The following is a 23,391-nucleotide window of genomic DNA, read 5'->3' as shown; positions in this document are numbered from 1 at the left end:
TTGTTGTAAAATAAATGAAGGATTATTACAAGTTTTTATCGAGATAAACATATTGGAATTTTCTTCCTAGCATGCCATGATGTTGCCTGTCTTGACCCATCATATCCGCTACCACCAATGCCTAATGCATCTAGACAAGTTGATAGGATATACTTTCCAAGATCGTTGTCTGTTACAGGTAAGAATTACTCGCCTGTACACTCACATAACAGCAAAATAGGAGTAATTCATCTTGCAGGTTACAAATGGAACATTGAGATTCTCCATTCCGGAGATGATGAGGATGTTTAGTAACACAGCTCTCTCCATTACTCTACTCTGGTTGACACTTTCAAACACTTTTTCTCACCTTTCATTTTATTTTATTTTAATTTTTTTGACACTATCCCTAAAGAAATAGACTAAAGCTAAAGTTTGTCTGTCAAACCTGAGTCCTTTCTTTAAGGCTTGCGTTCTTTATGGCTCTTCTTTCCAGGTGATAACTATTGTAATTCTCCTTTGAAAGATGTGGATTTTTAGGTTTCTTTATAGAAAAGGTCTTGCACTAGAGCTCTGGAAATTTGACCCTGGAGAAGATAAGATGGAAAGATCAGGGCTTAAAATTCTATTGGATAGATCCCTTTTAGCTATTTCGTTTGAGATAATATAAAGATGACACTTCTGTGCTAAGTTTTTCAGACTAAATTTATTTTGTTGAAATTTTAGCTGGCCATGACTCATCCAAGTCATCACTTAAATTTTGGAATGAATCCTGATCATGCCAGGAATTCTTTATCTAACTGTGGAATTCGACAGCCCAAATATGGAGATAGAAAAGTTCACCACATGCATATGAGGAAAAAAGGTATGTTTGGATTCTACTCTTGTGTTTTGGTCTATGTTCCCTGTTGTAAATTAAGTCCCCACCAGGAAAAGTTTCCTGGTGACTGCTGCATATTCTCATTTTGTAGTGCTTTCTGACCCATACGTAACAGCATTCACTTTGAGCATTATTATAAGGATGGATGAATTTTTTAGGAAAATTTTTTGCTACTATCAGGTTTCTTAAGTAACTAAATTGTAGACATGCAGATATCAAACCTTTTGAAATCAAACTGGGGTAAGATAGATAATAGCCTTTCTACGTATTATATCATGGTCCTAGAATGCTTCTAACAGTATTTCCTTATTTATTTATTTTTTAAATAGGAATTAACACTTTAATAAATATTATGTCACGCCTTGGCCAAGATGACCCCACTCCCTCAAGGTAAAGTAGCTTTTGTTAATAATAATAGCTTTATGGAGGTATCATTCACATACCATACGAGTCACCCACTTGAAGTATACTATTCAATGGTTTTTAGAACATTCACAGAGTGGTGCAGTCTTGATCACTACTTAATTTTAGAATGTTTTCAGCATCCCAAAAAGAAACCTGTACTCTGCATTTCCCTTCAGTCTGCCCAGCCCTAGGCAACCACTATTCTACTTTCAGTGTGCTTTCAATTTTTATGGATTTGCCTTTTCTGAACATTTTATATAATGGTATCATACAAATATGTGGTCCTTTGTGACCAGCTTTTTTTTTTTTTTTTTTTAAGATTTATTTATTTATTTATTTGACAGAGAGAAATCACAAGTAAGCAGAGAGGCAGGCAGAGAGAGAGGAGGAAGCAGGCTCCCTGCTGAGCAGAAAGCCCGATGTGGGGCTCGAACCCAGGACCTGGGATCATGACCTGAGCCGAAGGCAGTGGCTTAACCCACTGAGCCACCCAGGCGCCCTGTGACCAGCTTTTTAAAATAATCATTTTTATATATTCCAGATACAAATCTCTTATCAGATACGAATTTGCAAACATTTTTTTCTCATTCTATGGATTGTTTCTTCATTCTTTTGAAGATATCCTTCAAAGCAAAAAAGTTTTGATGAAGTCCAGTTTCTCTTTCACTTGCGTTGCTTGGGCTTTTGGCATCATGTTTAAGAAGCCATTGCCTAATATAAAATCACAAAGATTGGGGCACCTGGGTGGCTCTGTGGGTTAAGGCCTTTGCCTTTGGCGCAGGTCATGATCCCAGGGTCATGGGATTGAGCCCCGCATCAGTCTCCCTGCTCAGGCGGGCAGCCTGCTTTCTCCTCTCTCTGCCTGCCTCTCTGCCTACTTGTGATCTCTGTCAAATAAATAAATAAAATCTTTAAAAAAAAAAATCACAAAGATTTACATCTTTTTTTTCTATTAGGAGTTCAGTAGTTTTTTCTCTCAACATTGAGATCTTTGGTCTATTTAGAGTTAATTTTTGTTTATGGTGTGGTGTAGGTGCATTCCTTTTGCTGTGGATATCCAGTATCATTTGTTGAAAAGACTAATCTTTTTCCATGAAATTGTTTTGGCACCCTTGTTGAAAATTAATTGGTGGTATATGTGAAAGATTATTTTTGGACTCTGAGCTCTATTCCACTGATCTGTATGTCTGTCCTTATGCCAGTACCATACTGTCTTGATTACTGTAGCTTTATAGTAAGCTTTAAAAATAAGAAATGCAAGATCTCCAGCTTTCTCTCTCTCTCTCTCTTTTCTTTTTTCCAAGATTATTTTGACTATTTTGGATCCATTACATTTCCACGTGAGATTTTGGATTAGTTTATCAATTTCTGCAAAGAAGTTGGCTGGGATTTTGATAGAGATTATGTTGCATCTATAGTTCAATTTGTGAACAGTTGCCATCTTAATATTAAGTTTCTGAACCTTCAATATCTTTACATTTATTCAAGTTGCTTTTAATTTATTCCAATAGTATTTTATAGTTTTAATTGTACATTTTGTATGTCTTTTGCTAAATTCATTCCTGGGGTTTTTTGTATTTTGTTTTGTTTTGTTGTTGTTATATATGGAATTGTTTTTCTTAATTTCATGTCTGGATTGTTCATTGCCTGTGTAGAGAAATAGAATTGATTTTTTATATTGATCTTCTATCTTGCAATCTTAATGAGCTCATTTGTAAATAGCTCTAATAGTTTTTTAGTGGATTGCTTAGAATTTTGGGGGGTATATGATCATATCACCTACCAATAGAGATAGTTTTACTTTTTCCTTTCCAGTCTGGATGTCATTTCATTCTCTGAACATAGTTGCCTTGGCTAGAGCTTCCAGTATAATACTGAATTGAAGTGGTGAGAGTGGATCTTTGTCTTCTTCCTAAAATTTTTAGGGGAAAGCATTCTTTTGCATTGAGAATGGTGTTAGCTAGGCATTTTTCATAGATGTTTTTTATCTGGTTGAGGAAGCTACCTTCTGTTCCTAGTTTGCTGAATGTTTTTTCGTGAAAATGTATAGAATTTTGTCAAATGCTTTTTTGTGTGTGTCTGTTGAGGTCATCATCTGTTTTTTTCTCATCATTTATTCTATTCTTATGGTGTATTATGTTCATTGATTTTTGGATATTGAACCAACCTTGCTTTCCTGGGATACATCTCACTTGGTTATGGTATATAATCCTTTTTATATGCTCTAAACTTCGTCTACTTGTATTGCGTTGGGTATTTTGTGTCTATATTCATAAGTTATCAGTCTGTAGTTTTCCTTTTCGGTGATGTTTTGTATGGTTTTATTATTAGGATAACACTGGTCTTATATAATGGTCTTATAATGGGTCGGAGATACCTTCTTATATTAACATTCTTTTGTGCGGACTTGAGCCCCTGGAGAATCTGGGAAGAAAGTGGACTGGTTCTAAACTCCTAAGCACCCATGGAAAACTGAACGGAAGCAAGGCTGATGAAGCTCTGATGTTGCTGTTAGGAGGCTTATCTGTGCGTGTGGAAGAACCAGGTGCAGTTCTGAAAGGCGGCTGAGGAGATTGCTTGAGGGCGTGTTTCTTTCTTCACAGGCAGTTGAAGAGTTGAATAGGCAGGCGTGTCCCTCTTGGCTTCCAGGCTTCGGAGGAGGATGAAAGGTGGGTTGAGCGGGTTTAGAAGTGACAGAGTTGACGGTCGCTGCAGCTCAAAACTGGCCTCCACAGCCAAGAGAATGACCAGCCATAGTTAGCATAGCTTCCTTTTCTACCTTGTTTTCATCTGGCACTTTTCTTTCTAAATTGGCTTGCCTTGAGTTGCTCTCTTGAAATTATCATAGACCATACTATCTTCCTCTTCAATCAAGAGGTAAAAAGAAAGGCAGAATGAAACTTTAAATTCCCGTTTGAAGATGATCAGATGCCTTACTATGTATTCTGTGAGCGTCTAAGATCAGAAAAGAACTGTCTAATTAGAAGAGCCCTTAATCACACCCTCAGGGACAGTGTGGCCATGGTTTCATTTTCCCTGCTATCTTGTAGAGTCTTCAGATGACCAGTTCTTATTTTAATAAGTGGAACCCTGAGTTCCCTACAGCCCCGTTAGCAAGGCTACACATGCCCTACACGTGTACTTTTTAGTGATGAAAGCATGAGCTTAAATTATCTTTGTTTCATCTATCCCAAATGTAGTTGTTGGTATAAATTGTCTTTTGATAGTGCTGTTCAGATGTCATGATTTAGGTTTTCTTTTGCTCTGTCACAAAGAGATGGCTTTTTTACTGTGGCAGAAGGAATTCTGAGAAACCGTGTTCATATTGAAAATGACAGAGAATAAACAAATGTCTCTTGTCCTTTGCTGCTCGTGTTGAGAGCCTCTTGCCGTGTACCTGATCTTACTGCTGATGACAGAGCTGACCCCACGTTTCTGTTCAGGAAAAGCCTCCTCGAAGCTTTGGTGGCCAGCTCTGCTGCTGGCCGGCAGCCCGCTGTGCACAGCTGTGGGAGCTGTACTTCAGAATCTTCCTGCGAATTCAGTTCGATGGGACATTTATCTGGTGCCTTTTGAGTTTGAGGCAGTTTATAGGTCTTTTAGAGGAATTTAAGGCAGGTAAGACAAAGCCCCCACTTACCAGGAGGTGTGACCAAGAGTGCCATAAGCCTAAATAACTTCATGAAAGGGGTCCTTTGGTAAGTGCTTCAGTGAAGGTCAAAACCAAAACATACATAGTCTGCTGTGGGGCTGATAGCTCTGGTGGTTGTTTAGGGATTATAGGTCAGTTTTTTATTGTATACTTCAGTGATTGAATTCACTTGAAGTGATGTGCCCTCTCCCTTTTTTGTCTCAGTTTGCTGTTCTAAGATGGGAGGCATTTATCCCTGCTCCTTGGAAGTGTTTGTAGATCTTTGACACAAACACTCTCAAATTGCAAGTGTCAGTGATTGTACCTCCTCCCAAGCGAGCTTGCTCAGAGCTTCAGACTTGAGAAGGGACAGCGGGAATGAGCTGCTAAAGGAAGTGGGAATGTGAAGGAGCAAGGCAGGCAGGAGGGAGGGCTGAGGGGAGGGGCTCTCGATCCAGTTCTTTTCCTGGTCCTCCTGGAAAACACTCCTCACACCCCTGCCCTTCCTGCTCTACAGTTAGTGACAACATTTTGCCAGTTCTGCCCTCACACTGCCTCTGCATTCAGTCATCTTGCTCTCTCTGGAGCCTGAATCCTAGTTTTTAGCTATAACTTGCTTGAAAGCTTTCAGTGATGTCTCATCACCTACTGGATAAGCCTGAACCTCCCCATCTGCATCCAGCAACTGAGACCTGGCCCCAGGCCACTTTTCCAGGCTCGTGCTGCTTTTCCCTGTGGCTGCTTACACACCATTACCACTGCTCTCAGGCTCACTCTTTCCCTTCCTCAAACGCCAACAGTCATTCTACATCTCCCCCTGGAATGCCCTGGAACCCTGTTTTATGGCCCAATTTTCTTTACTGTAAGCATCTTGACGGTCTTTGGTCATACTCTTTCTTTTTCTTTTTTTTTCAAATAGTACCTTTTACAAAGCAAAAGCTCAGTAAATAAGTATTAAAGGAAAGAATGCCATTCGTGATATTATTTTCATGTCAACTTATTGTTTACATTTCCCTAGAAATAGGGAAACTTGGATATTAAGAAATAGGAAAACTTGGATGGTTAAGCACCATCAGCAGAGGTTTAAATGGCAGATTAGTATCTTACTTAATCTGATTTGGCACCAGGTAGGATTTACAAAAAGGCATGAAGTCTTAAATAAACAAAAATCTGGGACGCCTGGGTGGCTCAGTTGGTTAAGCAGCTGCCTTCGGCTCAGGTCATGATCCCGGCGTCCTGGGATCGAGTCCCACATCGGGCTCTCTGCTCATCAGGGAGCCTGCTTCTCCCTCTGCCTCTGCCTGCCATTCTGTCTGCCTGTGCTCGCTCTCTCTCCCTCTCTCTCTCTCTGACAAATAAATAAATAAAATCTTTTAAAAAAAAAAATAAATAAATAAACAAAAATCTGTCTATCAGAACTCTGAAATAATTCACTTTTATGATGGCATCATCTCATGCGAATTTGCCACCCATAATTTTTTAAAGTGTCACTGTTTAAATGCATAAATCTCAGTTGTATAATTATATTTAAGTTATATAAATTTCAGTGAATGGTTACCACAGAAAGGATATCTGAAGGATTAGGCTTTTGGTGGCGTTCAAGTAATCCATGTATTATCAGTAAGACCTTTGGGAAGGGGACTAGAAGACTGGTAATGGAAAAAGAAGCTGCCTTGTTTCATTTTGTTTTTTGATTGGTAGAGTCATTGGTAGACATCGTATTTAAGAATGTGTTGGAACAAAGAGTGATTCACATATGGACTATTAATGTCTCTGTGTTTAAGGAAATGGTAGTTACAGTTTCAATCAGTTATACATAAATGTCTTGCATTCAAGACAATAAAACATGCTTGAGTATATGTGAATTCCACTGAGTAGATTTGCTGGCTTAAAAATTCAGGTTAAATTCCAGAGATGCTTAACCTGGGATCCCTGGATCCAGCAGGTCTCAGATCTGGTATCTCTGTGACCTTCCCTTCCACTAAGTGTCCAGGTAGATGTAGTGAATAGAAGGAATTCCTGAACTGGGTGGAAGGTTCAGCTGATCTCCAGCCACCCTTTCTAGCTTTAGTTGACCTGTCACGGTTGAGGCCTGGAAGGAGAGGTGAGAAAATGTCCATACCCTCTCCGTGGCAGTTACCCTTGGACTTGACCCATCCCAAGATGGTTTTCCATAGCATAAAGGCTACCTTCCAGTGATTCCTGTTACAGGGAGAATTATGTTTTATAAAGTGTTTTGAATTCCTCAGACCAAATGTGCTATATAAATGTTACAGTTAATCTGGATTTCCTAATGTGTTTGTTGATTCAGTTCTCAAAAACAAATGGAGTGTTTATTGTTCAGTAAACATTTCCTCTTGGAGCTTACTAGTACTTATAAAGAGAGTGATTAACGAATGTAGAACAATAGAAGAAGGAACAAAGGCTTTGCTGCTGTACGCAACAGTGACTAGAAGCTCACTCTGTCCATTTTTTCTGGATAAACCATTGGATTAGGAATTGTCCAGTATAATAATAAACTGAAGTGGTATTTAATCCCCATTTCTGTTTGGGGCTCATTGCCAGTGTTTAGTCACAGTGAGGATACAGAAAAACATGTGTTGGATATGGGGAAATTATTTAGTGGATGGCAGACTCACTATTGAATAAGCCCGTGTGGAACTGTGACCTTGTATTTTAGCACACTGAATAATAGTCTAACATTGTGGTTATTAAAATCCTAGACATAGTTCTTGTCTCCCTGAAAGTTTATAAAACAAATTAAAGTATAGCTTATGCCAGTATGAGTTCATTCACATAGTATCTGACTCAAAGCAGCTACTATTCTTTGATGAGGTGTCCTGTCTTTTAATAAAGCAGAAGACAATCCAGCTAGGGTTTGTCTTCACCCCAGGTACGGTTTCTGGCTTTCCATGTTAAGTAGATTTTCCTGGATAGTACTTTGAACTGTTGGGAAGAAAATAAAGTCTCTACCACAGAAAATACTATTTGCATTTTACTGACATTTGGAAAAGAATAGGATGATTCTAATTCTTTCTTTAAAAAAAAAAAACTCACCATTTCAGGGGACGTGGGTGGTTCAGTCAGTTAAGCATCTGCTTTTGGCTCAGGTCATGATGTCAGGGTCCTGGGATTGAGCTCCATGTCCCCACTGGATGTGGAGCCTGCTTCTTCTTCTTCCTCAGCCCCTACTTGTGGCTTGTACTCTCTGTCTCTCAAATAAATAAATAAAATCTTTAAAAAAAAAAAAAAAGACCAAAAAACTCTCACCATTTCTTTTCTTTGTTCCCGTCTCTCAGGACAACAGCTTATTAGGTTTCACAAAATTAAGTTGGCAAGAAGTCTGAGGGATTAACATGTTACCATGTTAACTAGAGCCTCTATTCCTTGATGCGTTCTCCAAGAATGATGACAGACACTTGTGGAGTTCTGCTGTATTTGACAAAAAGCAAAGTGCAGTGTCAAGTAGCTTCCAAATGATATATTTTTTAAATATAATGTTTAGTCAGGGGCATCTGGGTGGTTTGTCATTTGAACGTCTGGCTCTTGATTGTGGCTCAGGTTGTGATCTCAAGGTTCTGGGATCGAGGCCTGTGTTGGGCTCTGTGCTCAGCGGGGAGTCTGCTTGAGATTCTCTCTTGGTCTCCTGCTCCCCCACACTGCGCTCTCTCTAAAATAAATCTTTTAAAAATATATACTGTTTAGTCACTCTTGGCTAATGGAGTAGCAGCAAAAAGTCTTTTAAAAGCTAATATAAATTAGGTAAGATTAAGAAGAATAGTTTGAGGGCCTAATTAATTTCTTTTCTTTTTTCTTTTTCTCTTTCTCTCCACCCCCCTTCCTCCTTCCCTTTCTCTCCATCCTCCCCTTCTCTGTTAAGCTCTTGGATTATGAATTCTTTACCACAGGCATAAGTTGTTCACTCTTTCTTTATCTCACTTTCTATTTTTGGCTATTAACTGCTTTCCAGAATGCGTTTTTCACATAAATTAAGGGTTTGAATAACATCTTTGTTGCTCAAGTCTTTCTTGTTTTCTCCTATTACATTTATTTTCCTTTAAAATTCTCAACTGTGAAGGAATGTTAGGGTGGAAGAATTAACTTATGAGATATGTAAGATAATATAAAATTGAACTCAAATTACCAAGTAGATAATTTGGTAGCCGAGAGTCATTTAATTTGTAAATAAATATTTTTTTATTTTCCACATATACTGAAACCATAAGGTGACTTTTTTTTTTAAAGATTTTATTTATTTATTTGACAGAGAGATAGATCACAAGTAGGCAGAGAGGCAGTCAGAGAAAGAGGAGGAAGCAGGCTTCCCGCTGAGCAGAGAGCCCGATGTGGGCCTCGATCCCAGGACTCTGGGACCATGACCTGAGCCGAAGGCAGAGGCTTTAACCCACTGAGCCACCCAGGCGTCCCCATAAGGTGACTTTGAATATGGAAACTAAACTGGCACCCAAGAAGCAGGGAACAATAAAAGATAGTATATAATTTTGAAATAAACTGAGTGACAAACATTAAATCATGTGGGGGTGGGGATGCAGGTGTAGGGGTGTGCCAGCATCACTGGGGGCTCTAGCAGTTATGACAGGTACCCAGCTAACATTAAGAATGAGTAGGATTTGGGAGAAGTAACATAGAAGGGACAAGTAGTAGTGTGTCTGGTACAGTGCAGAGGTTGGTCTACTAAGAGTTATAAATTGCTGTTGAAAGTAGATGAGGGGATGCCTGGGTGGCTTAGTTGGTTAAGCGTCTGCCTTCATCTCAGATCATGATCCCAGGGTCCTGGGATCGAGCCCCACATGAGGACGGGGTGGGGGTGGTGGTCCCTGCTCAGCAGGGAGCCTGCTTCTCCCTCTGCCTTTGCTAGTGCTCCACCTGCTTGTGCTCTCTCTGTCAAATAAATAAAGTCTTTAAAGAAAAAAAAAAAAAAGTAAATGAAATGGGTGACTACTGTGGAACTAGATAAAAAATGGCCTTGAAAACTAGGCAGGTTTGGACTTGATAGTCAGCTACTGAATTTTTGGAGAAGATAAGGTTCAGTGTCAGAGATATTTGAAGAAGTCCCTAGAGTAAGGCGAGATCCTGCACAGGCCCAGTCCTGTCCCTTGCCTTTGTTGCTTAGGTCTCAGGGGCCCAGTGTGCTCTCCTCTCCCTGTCATTTTTGTCACCATCCTTTCTGGTTTCCTCCTATGGTTTGTCTCTCTACTGTCGGCCCTGAAACAGACACTCGGGTTCTTTCCATATGTAGCTTCGGATGCACATCAGTCTGCTCTAACCAGAATCCGGTGTGTCTTCTCCGCTTCACAGAGCTGGCCCCCACTGGCTTCAACAACGTCCTCAGCACTGCTGCATCAGTGCTCTCTCTGCATCTTACTTGAGTCTGTCTCTTTCATGACACTTGCCTCCTTTTCTGCAACCCCTGGCCCCCGCCAGTCCTCTCTCTGCTGGTTTCCCTTCTGCGTGACCTCAGGTGTGACCCTCCCCTGGGCTCAGTCCTGGGACCCCTTCTCTCTAGCTGCATTCTCTCCCTAGGTAGTATCATCTGGTTCCATCACCTGAAGTCCTGTCTGAACATTGACCACTCTTAAAGATTTTTTTTACCAGCTTTGTTCTTGCCCATGAACAGCAAGTTAATATATTACTGGATTTCTGGATTTGGTTGTTTTATAGACGTTTCAAAGCAAAGGTGCCTAAAATGCAACTCCTGCTTCTGCCCCAACCTGTTCCCCTTTTGGTCTTCCCCTCCCAGTAGATGGCACTGCCTTTCACCCAACTATGGAAGCCAAAATCTAAGCATTGATCTTCATTCTTTCTTCTCTCCCTTCCTCCACCATCACCTCCCCAGCCTGAACCTCTGTCATGTCTCGCCGGATGGCCATAGTACCCTCCTCAGTGCTTGTCTTCCCTGCACACGTTTTTTTGCACAGCAGCCAGCGTGGCCCTTTAAAAACCTAAACCGGATCATGCCACATCACTGCCCAGCCAGAGGTAGTGATCTGCTTGAGCATCAAGGGAAGCTGGCTGTGCTGGACTCCTGAGAGGCAGAGGGAGGTTGTCTCTGGATCACCTTCCTGGTCCTTTCAGCCTTCCACTTGGATGTGAGGAACTCAGCCTCTGAGATGTGGCTTCATCATACATTGAAGGTCTAAGTAGTGTGATAGGCTCCAAGGAGAGGTACTAATTTTGATGAGAGGAATCAGGGATTTGTAGAGAAGCAACATTTCACCAGACCTTGAGAGATGAGTAGGTTTTTGTGGCCCTGTGCACAGGAAGATGGTGGAAAGCTTCAGGGCGGATGCCCTTTTCGGAAAGTACCACGCAGTTTTGGGACAGGAGCCCAAAATATAGGTGGGAGAGGATAGAGTGGATACTGGGTCTTGAAAAAGTGGGTTAGGCCTCTTCTGAAGGGCTTTAGAAGCTAAGTTAAGTTTAGAGTTTGGGCAGTGGGAAGCTATTCTTGGAACATTGTACCAAATGGATTTTTCAGTGTTCGGTTATAGCTCATTAGAATACATTCTCCTTTCTCTCACCTACCTGAGAGCAGTGTGGAAAGATTCAGTTGTTAGGGTGATATCTCCTCACTTTAAATCTGATTCTCGGGAGGGAAGCCCCCAGGTCAGAAGGCCTGAACCACATGGTAGGATAGAATGCCCTCATTCCCCAGTGCGTGTCTCATACTCCAGCTAAGATGGTGGCCAGTGCTTTTGATTGTTGGGAATAAGGTGGGATGTTTTGATTACAAAAGGAGCTGACTCTCATGTATCTTTTCTTTGAGAAGAGATGGAAGGCATGTAAATGTTTCCTATTTTAAGTGATCTTTTTAATTCTCCTATAGGATTAATCACAATGAAAGATTGGAGTTCCTAGGTGATGCTGTTGTTGAATTTCTGACCAGGTAAGGAGGTGTTTCTGCTGTCCCCCAATAATTACATCTTATAGGTAACATACTTACTATATTACCTTCTTTGTAATTACCTAAATAAGGCATTGAAACACCATGTATTTTATCCCTCTGTAGAGCTTGAAAGCCACATGTCTGTGGCTCTTGCCCTGGTAACTTGTACTCACTGACGCTGTAATGCACAAGATTACAAGATGAAAGGCCAGTGTCTTTGTCCTGTCAAGTTTATATTCAAGTTGCCACAGCCACAAGAGATCAGCTTGTCTTGGTCTAAATGCTTCAGAGCTTATATTCAATTTGTAGAGAAAGGGTTGATATTTTAAAATGTCATTTCATTTTCTAGGATTTGTCTTTGATCCATTTCTCACTCTTTTCCAATCTCAAGAGAAGTAAAACTTATAAGTAATATTAATGACAAGATTTTGGTTTGTGTATGTGTGCGTGTGTTGTGTGTATGTATGCATTTATGTGTGTTTTCTCCCCAGAAGTGTTCTCGTGTCCTTAATTTGGTGGTAGGGGTAGGAAAGTGCATTTTGTGTTTTCATACCCACATCATTTCTGTTTTAAAGGGAGACCACACTTGCTTCTCTGGGAGCTGTCTTGAGCTATTTGTATTCTCTTTGGGTCATTGCTTTTCCCAAGAAGGACATAATGAGGCAGAGGGGCGGCTCTCCACGCCTGTCCTTACTGGACACAGTAGAACAGGAGAAGCTTAGCTGCCCTGATCAACAGTAGCGCTTAAAGACTGGTCTGAGATTTAGGTGAGGCTGTTGCTGTCATGGTCCGAACTGGCTTTCCATGCAGTCTTCCTCCAAATCCCCGCACTTTCCTCAGGGCATGAGCAACGGGGTGTGCCACTCTCAGTTCTGTTCCTGTCCCCGTCAGCTCTGTCAAGGGCACACCACCACTGGTGCCCTGCCCAGGCTTCTCTGCAGGGGCCACGCACAATGCTGCCAGAGCAAAGATACTTGTTTCCAGACCCGATTTCTGAGTGTCCCATAGCATAGCATTATGTGACCAGCCCTTCATGTCTTTGTCGCCAGATTTGTCACAGCAGTCTTTAAACAGAAGTGAGTGTGAAAATATGAGTGAATGGTACTGTTTGGGTTTTAGCACATTCAGACACTGTGCTTACTGGGGGTATATCTCAGTGGTAGAGCATGTGACTGCAGATACTGTGCTTACTAGTTAACTTTCAAAGACTTCCAATCAAACCCTTCAGCTTAGTTCAATTCAGCTGCTATCTACTGTGCACGTATTATGTGCCAGGTCTATTTTGATGACTTGGAGCTACAGACAGAATCTTGTGATGCATATTTGTTTATATGCCTTTTTTTTTTCTGCAGTGTCCATTTATACTATTTGTTTCCTAGTCTGGAAGAAGGAGGATTAGCAACTTATCGAACTGCCATTGTTCAGAATCAACACCTTGCCATGTTAGCAAAGGTATGTCAAACATCTGACGCATTTGTAGTAAAGTCTGACATTTTCTTCTTCAGTCCATGTATAATTTTGCATTTGAAAAAGTAACTCTTTAAGGTGTATTAAGAGTTTAATATTTTATAGACCAGGAAGGATTTTTTTGTTTCAGTTTTAAAGATTCAACCTTATTAGTTCTGTTACCTTTGTGGGTTTACCAGCAGCTAATGAACACCATGGTGAAGTAACTTGATAACAGAAGAGGAAAAATTTGACAGATGTGTGTGAACAGAGTTAAACATTTGGGGAAAAGAACAAGAACAGAGCAAAAGAAATAAAATAGTTTGTATTTTTCCTTTGTGTAATATTTCTGTATTATATTTGTCTTTAATTTACATTAATAAGCAACATTATGGCTTTGATTAGAATATGCCTGCCCATTCATGCCCACAAGGGGTACTTTATAGATCTTTGAGAATCCCTAAACATCACAAATCCCAGTAATTAAGAGTTAGGGTTTAGGCTGTCCAGTTAGCCACATTGGCTTTATTCTTTGACTAAGAGAACCTTTTCTCAATTTAGATTCATCGCAGACATTTTATTTATTTAAATGATCTCATTTTATATTCCCATTCTATGTGGTGTTTTAGTATAGTAAGTTGTCGAGTGAGTTATGGCAAACAGAACACAGGTGCTTGGATTGGCCATCGGGGTTTCAGTCCACGCCCCTTTTACAAACAGGGGGGGCCATAGACAAATTGTCTCTCCTGCAAGTCTCTGCCTTCTCATGTGTACAATGGAGGTGGCGTTAGCACTTGCCACACAGGTGGTTGTGAGAATCAAGGGAGATTATTGTTCGAGTTTTAATAATTCAGTTTATAAAGTGCTTGGCACACTCCCTGTTTGTAGTAATCACACAAACAGGTAAATAAATTAGTAGGAGTTGGTTGTTTTTATTGCTGCTGGTCCTGTTCTCATTATAAATTATTACATTTTATAGACCTGTGGGTTTATTCAGTAGTAGAGGAAACTGGCTCTTAAATCCCCCAATACCAGTGATTCACTGGAAGAGCTTTTTTGCATTTTCCTTGATTTTTCCTTTAAGCATTTTTTGGGTATTTTTTTCCTTCATTTTGATATAAATGTTGGAATTTGAAAGACTAGATAAAATCTAGTTCTTAAGGGGCGCCTGGGTGGCTCAGTGGGTTAAGCCGCTGCCTTCGGCTCAGGTCATGATCTCGGGGTCCTGGGATCGAGTCCCACATCGGGCTCTCTGCTCAGCGGGGAGCCTGCTTCCCTCTCTCTCTCTCTCTGCCTGCCTCTCTACTTGTGATCTCTCTCTGTCAAATAAATAAATAAAATCTTTAAAAAAAAAAAAAATCTAGTTCTTAATTTGATCTTGCTAAGGCATTAAGTATATTAAAAATGGTTAATTTGAGAATGTAAATAATGACATGTTAATGAAAAACTGTAGGCAACAGGTATGCTTCTTGGTTTTAGCAGCTTTACCGTGAATGAAATTCCACAACTCTACCTAAAACTGCTTTAGTGTGCAGTTGATTTAATTGTCAAAATGTTTCCTGATAGAGCACATAAATGTTCATTGGAAATACATGTGAATAAGCAGTTGTCAACTCACTCCCAATTTTTTTTTCATTTTAAAATATAATGCAAATTTTCAAGCAATTGTGGGGAGGTTGTTTACAAAGCATGGAATATTGCCATAACAGGAAAACAACAACTGCTATATGACACATTAGGTGATGTACAAAGCCATGAGTTATTTTGGCCAGTTTCTCCCTTGAGCTGTCTATATGATCTTCCTCCAAATCCTGACATTCCCATGGCATTCAACACCCATCTGCTTCAGTAGAAGGCAATTGTAGGCTTTGCCCTTGGTCTAGACTATGGCTCTTAACCACTTGGGAGGGGGACATGTGACAGAGGATTGCTGAGAATCTTTGAGAATCTACTGATAGCTCCAGCTCTCCAGACAAATGAACACTTTAATATATGTACCAGTTGAACATCACTCTCCTTTTTAAAAGTTCACTAATGCCTACGTGAAAATGTAAAGATGTAGAGCAAGGATTATGAAAAGTTGGAAAATTCATAACATTCCAGAATAGTTGTTTGTAATATAAAATATGGCTTGCAGTCTATTTTCAAACAGGGCTCCAGAGATTAACAAACAATTGGATTTTCCCAGTGTAGTTGTGAAACAGCTGAAATTTACATATTCTAGCATAAGCTCTTGCACTTAGGGATCAATTTTTTAAAAGAGGTGTTTTCTGCTGTTGCATTTGTGGTAGTCAAAACTCATTTGAATATATTTTGTACTCATGAATTCCTAGCAATACGGAATACTGATAGCGCTTATGTCTTGTTTTTATTGTCTGTATCTTTTCCCAGTATAAATGGATATGGATATTTTTAGCATGCATACTGAGACACAAAAAATCTGAGTATCGTATCTGAGGACTGATGAGACTCATATTGTCCGAGGGCGTTCATTGACTTGTGACTTGTTCCATATTATGTAGCATGTTACAGCTTAGTAAGAATTTATTGAATTGACTTACAGGGTAATGGAAACAGATTTATTGCATGCTTATGCAGTGTTTGTATTTTTCTCCTTTTATGGAAAGAATTATGATTTCCATTTATTCAGTCTCAGGAGTTTTATTTAAAAAAATCATTCATACTGTGTCTAGTTCTCAAAGGACATGATTTGTATATTATAATACAGTAGGATAAGAAATAAACAGGTACTGAACTCAGAGTAAAGAGAAAATATGGTTAAGACAGAAAAAGAAAACCAGAGGTAAAGTTACTATACACAGATATATTCTAAGTCCTACACAGTTTCAAGATCTTGGCCACAAATTTGGTTCTAAACTTTTCTGATGCCAAATAAAAAAAAGAAGCATAATTCATTTCAAACAATATTCCTGGAGTCTGTAAAGTAAATCCAACCCCCTTGCTCAGAAGATCTCACTGAGCCTTCAGAGAGGTAAGTATAGAGACCTCATAAAGGTGACACAAGAACAAAGATAAAGAGCCACAAAAATCCTTACCAAATGAAAAAAAATATTTAGAGACATAAGGCATTTTGAAGTCTTCTGAGGATTCTCATTTATTCTACCACATAGAAATCTGTTCTGTATAGCACAAACATCAATACCACATAACTTGAGCATCAAACTTTGGGTTGTGTTTGTATCTCTCTAGACATGTTGGGTGAACTCAGAGGCCCATGATCTTATAGCACAGTCTTTTTCCAGCTCAGACTAGTGCTTGGTCTGAATTTGGAATTAGACTCAGATCTGATCATTTCTGAACCACCAAAGTTGAAACATCAGAGTTCATAGAAGCCTGCTTGGGGAAAGGTTGAGGAGGGTTAAATCTGAGCCATTGACTCCCAATGAATGGCGGGTTAACTCTCTTAGTATACTGACACAAGGCCAATTAATTTGTAACCATTACTCCTAACCCCCAGGAGATGTTGAATTGTTACAGTTATGATTTTGCCAAATTCTTTCTTACTTGTCATTTTGAATTTTGTAGAAACTTGAACTGGATCGATTTATGCTTTATGCTCATGGACCTGACCTTTGTAGAGAATCAGACCTTCGGCATGCAATGGCTAATTGTTTTGAAGCGTTAATAGGTAATTTCTCTTTTTATAATCTAGTTTCATACATATTTAAAATGTTTGGAGAACATATAAAATTCAGTGTGGATGGGGAGCCTGGGTGGCTTAGTGGGTTAAAGCCTCCGCCTTCGGCTCAGGTCATGATCCCAGGGTCCTGGGATTGAGCCCCACATGGGGCTCTCTGCTCAGCAGGGAGCCTGCTTCCCTTCCTCTCTCTGGCCTGCCTCTCTGCCTCCTTGTGATCTTTGTCTGTCAAATAAATAAATTTAAAAATCTTAAAAAAAAAAAAAATTCAGTGTGGAGACTTGGGACAAAATTACTTGTTTCCAAAGCAAGTGAAGTCCCTAGTATAACACCAGCTTCATTGTATTGTGGTTAGTGTAGCTCTTCCAGAGCGAGCATTCTTTCTTTTCTTGCATTCCTAATGCCTGAATTGATGTCTGATGTCATGTACATGTGTATTTAGTATGTGCTGAATTGAACTGAAGTGAGTTAATATGTAGGTGGATTACTTTCCAGATCTGATTCAGGACCACATGCATAAATAAACAGTAAGTAGGTTGCTAATGAGGCCCTAATATGGGTTTTTTTTTTTGTTTTTTTTTTTTTTCCATTTTAAACCATTTACAAGATTTTCTCATTTAAGCATCTTGAAAACCCTGCATCTTTTAAATCCTAGGGCTTGAATCTGTAAACTATAACCTATTCACTCAAAGCAAGACTGAGGCAGGCCCTTTACTTCCTCGGTTTCTTTCTTACTGTAACTGGAATATAGTCAGCTGTTAGTACAGGAAAGTTCTGAAGAGTTAATTTAGTATGCTTTACAATGAAATGTTACAGTAGATTGACAATGCCTTGATTTTTTTTTTTAAGTAAATGATTGAGTACATTTTATTTTTCAAAGGCCTTTGTACTTCCTTATCTATTTTCCTTCTTCCTTTGAAAATGAATATAAAAGCATCCCATTATAGTTTTGTGCTGATGATGGTAACAGGAGAATGTTTAATAATTATTATCCACAGTCTTTTCACAGCTATGTCTATTTTGCACAAATATGTCTATTTTCAGAGAATTTGTCACATGGAATTACTGTGCTCCATACACATAATAATTTTGACAGGTAGTGTTATGGTTGGCTCCTGAGCCAGGCAGACGTGATTCAATTCCTTCTTGCTTTATTTATCAGCACTGTGTCTTTACCAAGTTACTGAATCTCTTTGAGCCTCAGTTTCCCCATCAGTAACATGGAGGTAGAGTCACTACCTCACAGAATTGTTGTGACGATCTTAATATCCAGGCCTGGCAGCATCTAATTCAGAGTTCCATTTCCTCAAACCCTTCCCCAAATCACCTACTATGAACCCAAATCCTATAAATCTTCTATAATACTCTCCTACTGAGGTGCCTATGAAGGTAAAGGTAAGGATGTGAAAATGCTCTGTACTGTGCCTAGGACATGTCTGGCCCCCAAACCATGATTACTACTATCATCATCATCACTACTATTAGCATTATTTTTTTTTTAAGATTTTATTTATTTGACAGATCACAAGTAGGCAATGAGGCAGGCGGGGGGTGGAGCAGAGAGCCCAATGAGGGGCTCGATCCCAGGACCCTGAGGTCATGACCTGAGCTGAAGGCAGAGGCCTAACCCGCTGAGCCGCCCAGGTGCCCATCATTATTTTTATTATAACTACAACTACTGATAAATAATAAATGTATTTATTCATCAAAAACCCTGGTGAAGTGTCTTAATATTTTACATTGAAAAATTCCTTTCTGAAGACAGATATAAAAATATGATTTCAAAACTATATGACAGCCTTACTCTGGAGTTGATACCCAATTAAAATGTCATTTGATTTGATACCCAATTTAAATGTTAAATAGTTATTTCAAATTAAAGGAAAAGGTTGTCCTGATTCTTATTTGTAGAAGGCTTCATTGATCTGAACTCAGATTTTGTCAGATTTTTTTTTTACGGTGTGAAGCATAAACTATAAATAGAAAGCAAAATAAAATAAAACCTAACATGCTCATAAAGCCAGGGTTTGTGCATAGTTCCCTGAGTAAGTTCATACCCATACCCCTCATGATAGCTCATATTAGACCTCTTTTTACTTAAAATACTGGGTTCAGATTTTACTAAATTGATTTTCATATTTCAGTCTAATTTATAATACAAATCCTGGCTAAAAACAGTTGCTTCTGGACTTGTCGATTTTTTTTTTCTATAAGTGGGTTTTGGCTTGCCTTTTTGCTTTTTATAGGGATATGTAATTTTCTCTGAATATTAATGCAGCCTTCCTTTTGACATTCCCTTTTATCTAGGAGCTGTTTACTTGGAGGGAAGCCTGGAGGAAGCCAAACAGTTATTTGGACGCTTACTCTTTAATGATCCGGTATTTATCTTGAATCATTTGATTTTTCTCAGTTATATATTATTACAGAAGATTTTATATCAGTTAGTGATTATGTTTAAAGAGAGTGTAGGAGAAACAAAGTCCCCAAATCTGCCATAGATGGTAGAGTTCAAGTACATCAGAATAGCTTACTTGGCTCTGTTGCAAATGGGAAAGTGCTGTGGCCACTTATATGAGGGGCTTGTCTTCTACCTGAAACCCTGTCTCTCCTCGTGGCCACTTACAAATTCAATATGAATACTTTGTTTTATTTTGAAGTAGGTTGAAGTTAATTGAGTTTCTGTTTTATAATCGTTGGGTACCTACCCCATGCAGACTTACTTGAAGCTGTCGCCTTTTGGCTTTTCTCTTTATGATTTGTCTTTACGTAGACTAGATAAATATATATTTATTTTAGAAAGTCAGTTCATGGGGAGTTTCTTATGGGCTATGAATAAAAAGCATGGAAGTACTTTTTTTTCTTAAGCAAATTATAATTTAAGAACAAATGATAGATTCTAAAATAGTTTCTGTTGTTACTAAAGTATTAAGCTATTAATATTGCTATAGCTACCTTTTTAATCCTGCATGTAATAGAGCATACTAGATGCTTTTTGTACCAAAACAAGTCAATTTAACATTTAAAGGGAGAGGCAACTCTGTATTCCAAATTGAAATGTCATTATAATTGAGTGAAATAGCCCTCATGGAGCAATAAAGAACACAGGAAGCCAGTGTTTGAAGCCTTTCTGAAACCTTTAGCTTAAGTGGCTGTCAGATGTTATTACTGTATTACTTAGGATAGTTTAAAAAAAAGAATCAATAGTTTTGAAAAATGTGACCTTGATGATGTCTGAGGATTTGATTTTTTTTATATTTGTTTTTATAGGGATATGTGATGACTTTATGTGTGTGAATTCTCTCCAGTGGGGAACGTTATCTACAGATGTTCCCTGTCCCCCATTTTGTCCTACACATATAAATGAGTGTGCATCTTGATTTATATCCGTAGCAGATGGCGTGTATTTTAAGTCTTTTTCTCAAATCTTAAAATATCTTTGTTCTGGCCTTTATCTTTTGTTGGCAATTTCAGCAACCTCTTTACTTTTTCCTTCCTCCAGTCTTGCCTTAAACTGGTCCCCCTTCCCCGCCAAGCACTCCCACCCTCTTCTCCCATCTTACCTGCCTCCCTCCCCCCCATCCATTCTGTGTTCTTTTCCTAAATCATACACAGTTATACCCTGTGGTTCTTAATTGCACCAGTTTTTGTTTAGATTCTTTCCTCTCTTTAAACTGCTTTTCTCCCACTTGTCTACTTAGCAAGCTTATCTTATAGTTCCAGTAGCAAGTGCAGTGCTGGCGAGTGCAGTGTTTAATAGATATTTGTTAAAGGAATGAAATGAATAAGTGAGTGAATGAAAAAGCAGAGTCTGAACACACTCTTACAAATGGAACGGCTGAGATTCAGAATTCATTTTACTATATCTCTTATGAAACTGAACAGTGCTTAGTAATATATGGTCTTTCTATTTCAGTGTCTTCAAGTGCACACACTAGGACATTCTAGCGCGTTGGACATCTCCACATTAGTTTGCATCTATTTGGCGGGACGTGTCAGACACACTGGTGAACCATTGAACTTTACTTTGAGTAATGGTAGTGTGAAAGTCAAATCAGCCACAGGCAGCCTGACACAAATCTGTAGGCCCGCAAAGTTTGGTTGATTGAACCCATGTAGTGTGGAAGGCAAGAGTCCTTTCTGAGGCCTGGGCTGGTGCTGGTGGAGCCTAAGGAGGGGCCAGGAAAGCGGGGTCCATTCTAGGTTGTTCGCCTTTTCTGAGGCTGGCTTAGAAGAAGTCAGGGATTACTTTGGGATTGGGAGCTGTCAGGAGCCAAGGGCAGGTGAGCATAGTGTCCCCAGTAATCTTTATTTAGAGGATAAGACAGAGCAAAGCAGGTCAGAGGGCAACACTGGCAGGAAAGCAGTAGTCCCTCCAAGAGGAGATCTGTTCTGACATTTTACAGCTGCTGTAAGACCTTGAGGGAAAGTTTCCTGCTAACCTTGCAGCTGGCTTTATCTGTGTCGTCCCCCTAGCCCTGTTCACAGCAGGGCTGCTTTTCCCCCTTCCCAGCCTGGTCTGCTGTTCATTCACTCTTCCAGCCCAGACCATTTTTCCTGGTTCCAGGTTTTCATCTCTGTGTGACCCTTCATGGCTTCCCAGTATCTTCAGATCCATTGTTGCAATTTGATCATTCCAATGGGCCTCTTAGAAAGACAAGGAGAGATTGCTATGTAATCTTTTATATTCTCCCACTCCCTCCCCAACCCCTTTTGGTCTTTTTGTATCTGTCCTAGTATCTCTGACCCTGGTCTTTCTCTGGAACTCCAGAAGTTGGAATTCCTGTCTTTTCAGATGGCTCCTGGGCAGCTTCATGCAGGTGTTCCACAGACACCTCATTTCAACACTTTTAGCATTTCAGCTCATCGCCTTAACACCAAAACATATTTCACCTCTCCTACTTTTATGATCTAAACCCAAACCTTAGGATCTACTTTTGTCCTGAAGCTTTTTTCTCCCCATCTCCATTCAGTTGCAAACTCCTGTCAGTTCTGTCCTTAGTATCTCTTGAATTGGTTCACTGTTGGCCATCCTCTTGCTTTAGTGTCTGCCCCACTCATCTCTCACATGAAATACTGAACTGGTTGTGATTCCCCACGACTCCAGTCTCTCATTCATACTACATTTAAGATTGTCTTCTTTTTAATATGCAGATTTTTGGGAAAGATTTTATTTATTTATTTAATAGAGAGAAATAGCCAGAGAGGGAATACAAGCAGGGGAATGGGAGAGGGAGAAGCAGGGAGCCCTCCCACCAAGCAGGGAACCCGATATGGGGATCAATCCCAGAACCCTGGGATCATGTCCTGAGCTGAAGGCAGATGCTTAACAACTGAGCCACCCAGGCGCCCCTAATGAATGGATTTGATTATGGTCTTTGATTTCTTTACTGTCTGCCAAAGTCTGTATTATACAACAGAGCATTTAGGAGTTTTCATAATCTGACCTCCTATCTATTTTTTCGTCTACCATCTTCTCACTCCCCCTTTATGCCATTCTAGGAATTCCCTTTTTTAATTAAAATTTTCAAGACTTGATTTTTTTTTTAGAGCAGTTTTAGGTTAACAGCCATATTCAGAGTAAAAATTTCTCCTATACCTCCTGCCCCCCACACATTCACAGCCTCTCCCATTTTATCAACATCACCCATCAGAGTGAGCCTATATCATCACTCAGAGTCCATAGTTTACCTTGTATATTCTGTGGATTTGGATAAATGTATGATACCGTGTATCTGTTATAATCTCACATAAGAGTATTTTCATGGCCCCGATATCCTCTGTGTTCTGCCTATTAGGAGTTAACTTTTTATGCCTGTGTTCTTTGAGACATAGTATTTGTGCATTTATGGTGCTCTGCTTTTGATTCCTTCCCCCTGCTGATTTGCCAGATTCCTCGTGTTCTTCAGGGTACATCTGAAGAGCTACCTCTTCTTCGAAGCTTCATCTAACACCCACCAAGCAGAGTTTTCCTTGCATTTAGTATATATATTACTATTATAGAACATCTCTCAGTTCATTAAATTATACTTACCTTCATTTTTCCTCACTTTGCTCCTTTGAGGACAGGGATGGTATCTCATTTGTCTTAGTAAGCTAGTATGTAATATGTATTCAGCAAGAATGTGTTGCTAAACAGCAAGTGTTGGCAAGGATGAGGAGCAAAAGAACCCTCGTGCACTGTTGGTAGGAATTCAGACTGGCACAGCTACTGTGAAAAACAGTATGGAGGGGCCTCAAAAAGTTAAAAATAGATCTACCGTATGATCCAGTAATCACACAACTGGGTATTCACCCCCAAAATACAAAAACTAATTCTGAAGGACCCATGCATTCCAGTGTCTATTGCAGCATTCTTTACAGTAGCCAAACCATGGAAGCAGCCCAGTTTTCTATTGACAGATGAATGGATAAAGAACACGTGTGCGCACGCACACACACACACACACACACAGGAATATTATTCAGCTATTAAAAAGAATGAAATC

The 23,391-nt window shown here is 39.6% G+C and overlaps 1 protein-coding gene across 7 annotated transcripts in view; it reads left to right on the top strand.

The window, feature by feature from the left end:
- The window catches only part of DROSHA (drosha ribonuclease III), a 120,496-nt gene that overhangs the window by 72,658 nt on the left and 24,447 nt on the right, over positions 1-23,391 (top strand). For all 7 annotated transcript variants that reach the window (XM_047729204.1, XM_047729202.1, XM_047729203.1 and 4 more), the window contains 7 exons: positions 71-178; positions 706-844; positions 1,189-1,249; positions 11,743-11,802; positions 13,155-13,254; positions 16,795-16,897; positions 19,214-19,284. In XM_047729204.1, coding sequence (XP_047585160.1) covers positions 71-178; positions 706-844; positions 1,189-1,249; positions 11,743-11,802; positions 13,155-13,254; positions 16,795-16,897; positions 19,214-19,284 — 642 coding nt within the window. The remainder of the gene's footprint in view (positions 1-70; positions 179-705; positions 845-1,188; positions 1,250-11,742; positions 11,803-13,154; positions 13,255-16,794; positions 16,898-19,213; positions 19,285-23,391) is intronic.

This window comes from Lutra lutra, chromosome 5, assembly GCF_902655055.1.
Source record: "Lutra lutra chromosome 5, mLutLut1.2, whole genome shotgun sequence".
In the NCBI taxonomy this organism is placed as follows: Eukaryota; Metazoa; Chordata; class Mammalia; order Carnivora; family Mustelidae; genus Lutra; species Lutra lutra.
The sequence above is the reverse complement of the archived record's forward strand: the minus strand, read 5'-3'. Positions and strand labels throughout refer to the sequence as shown.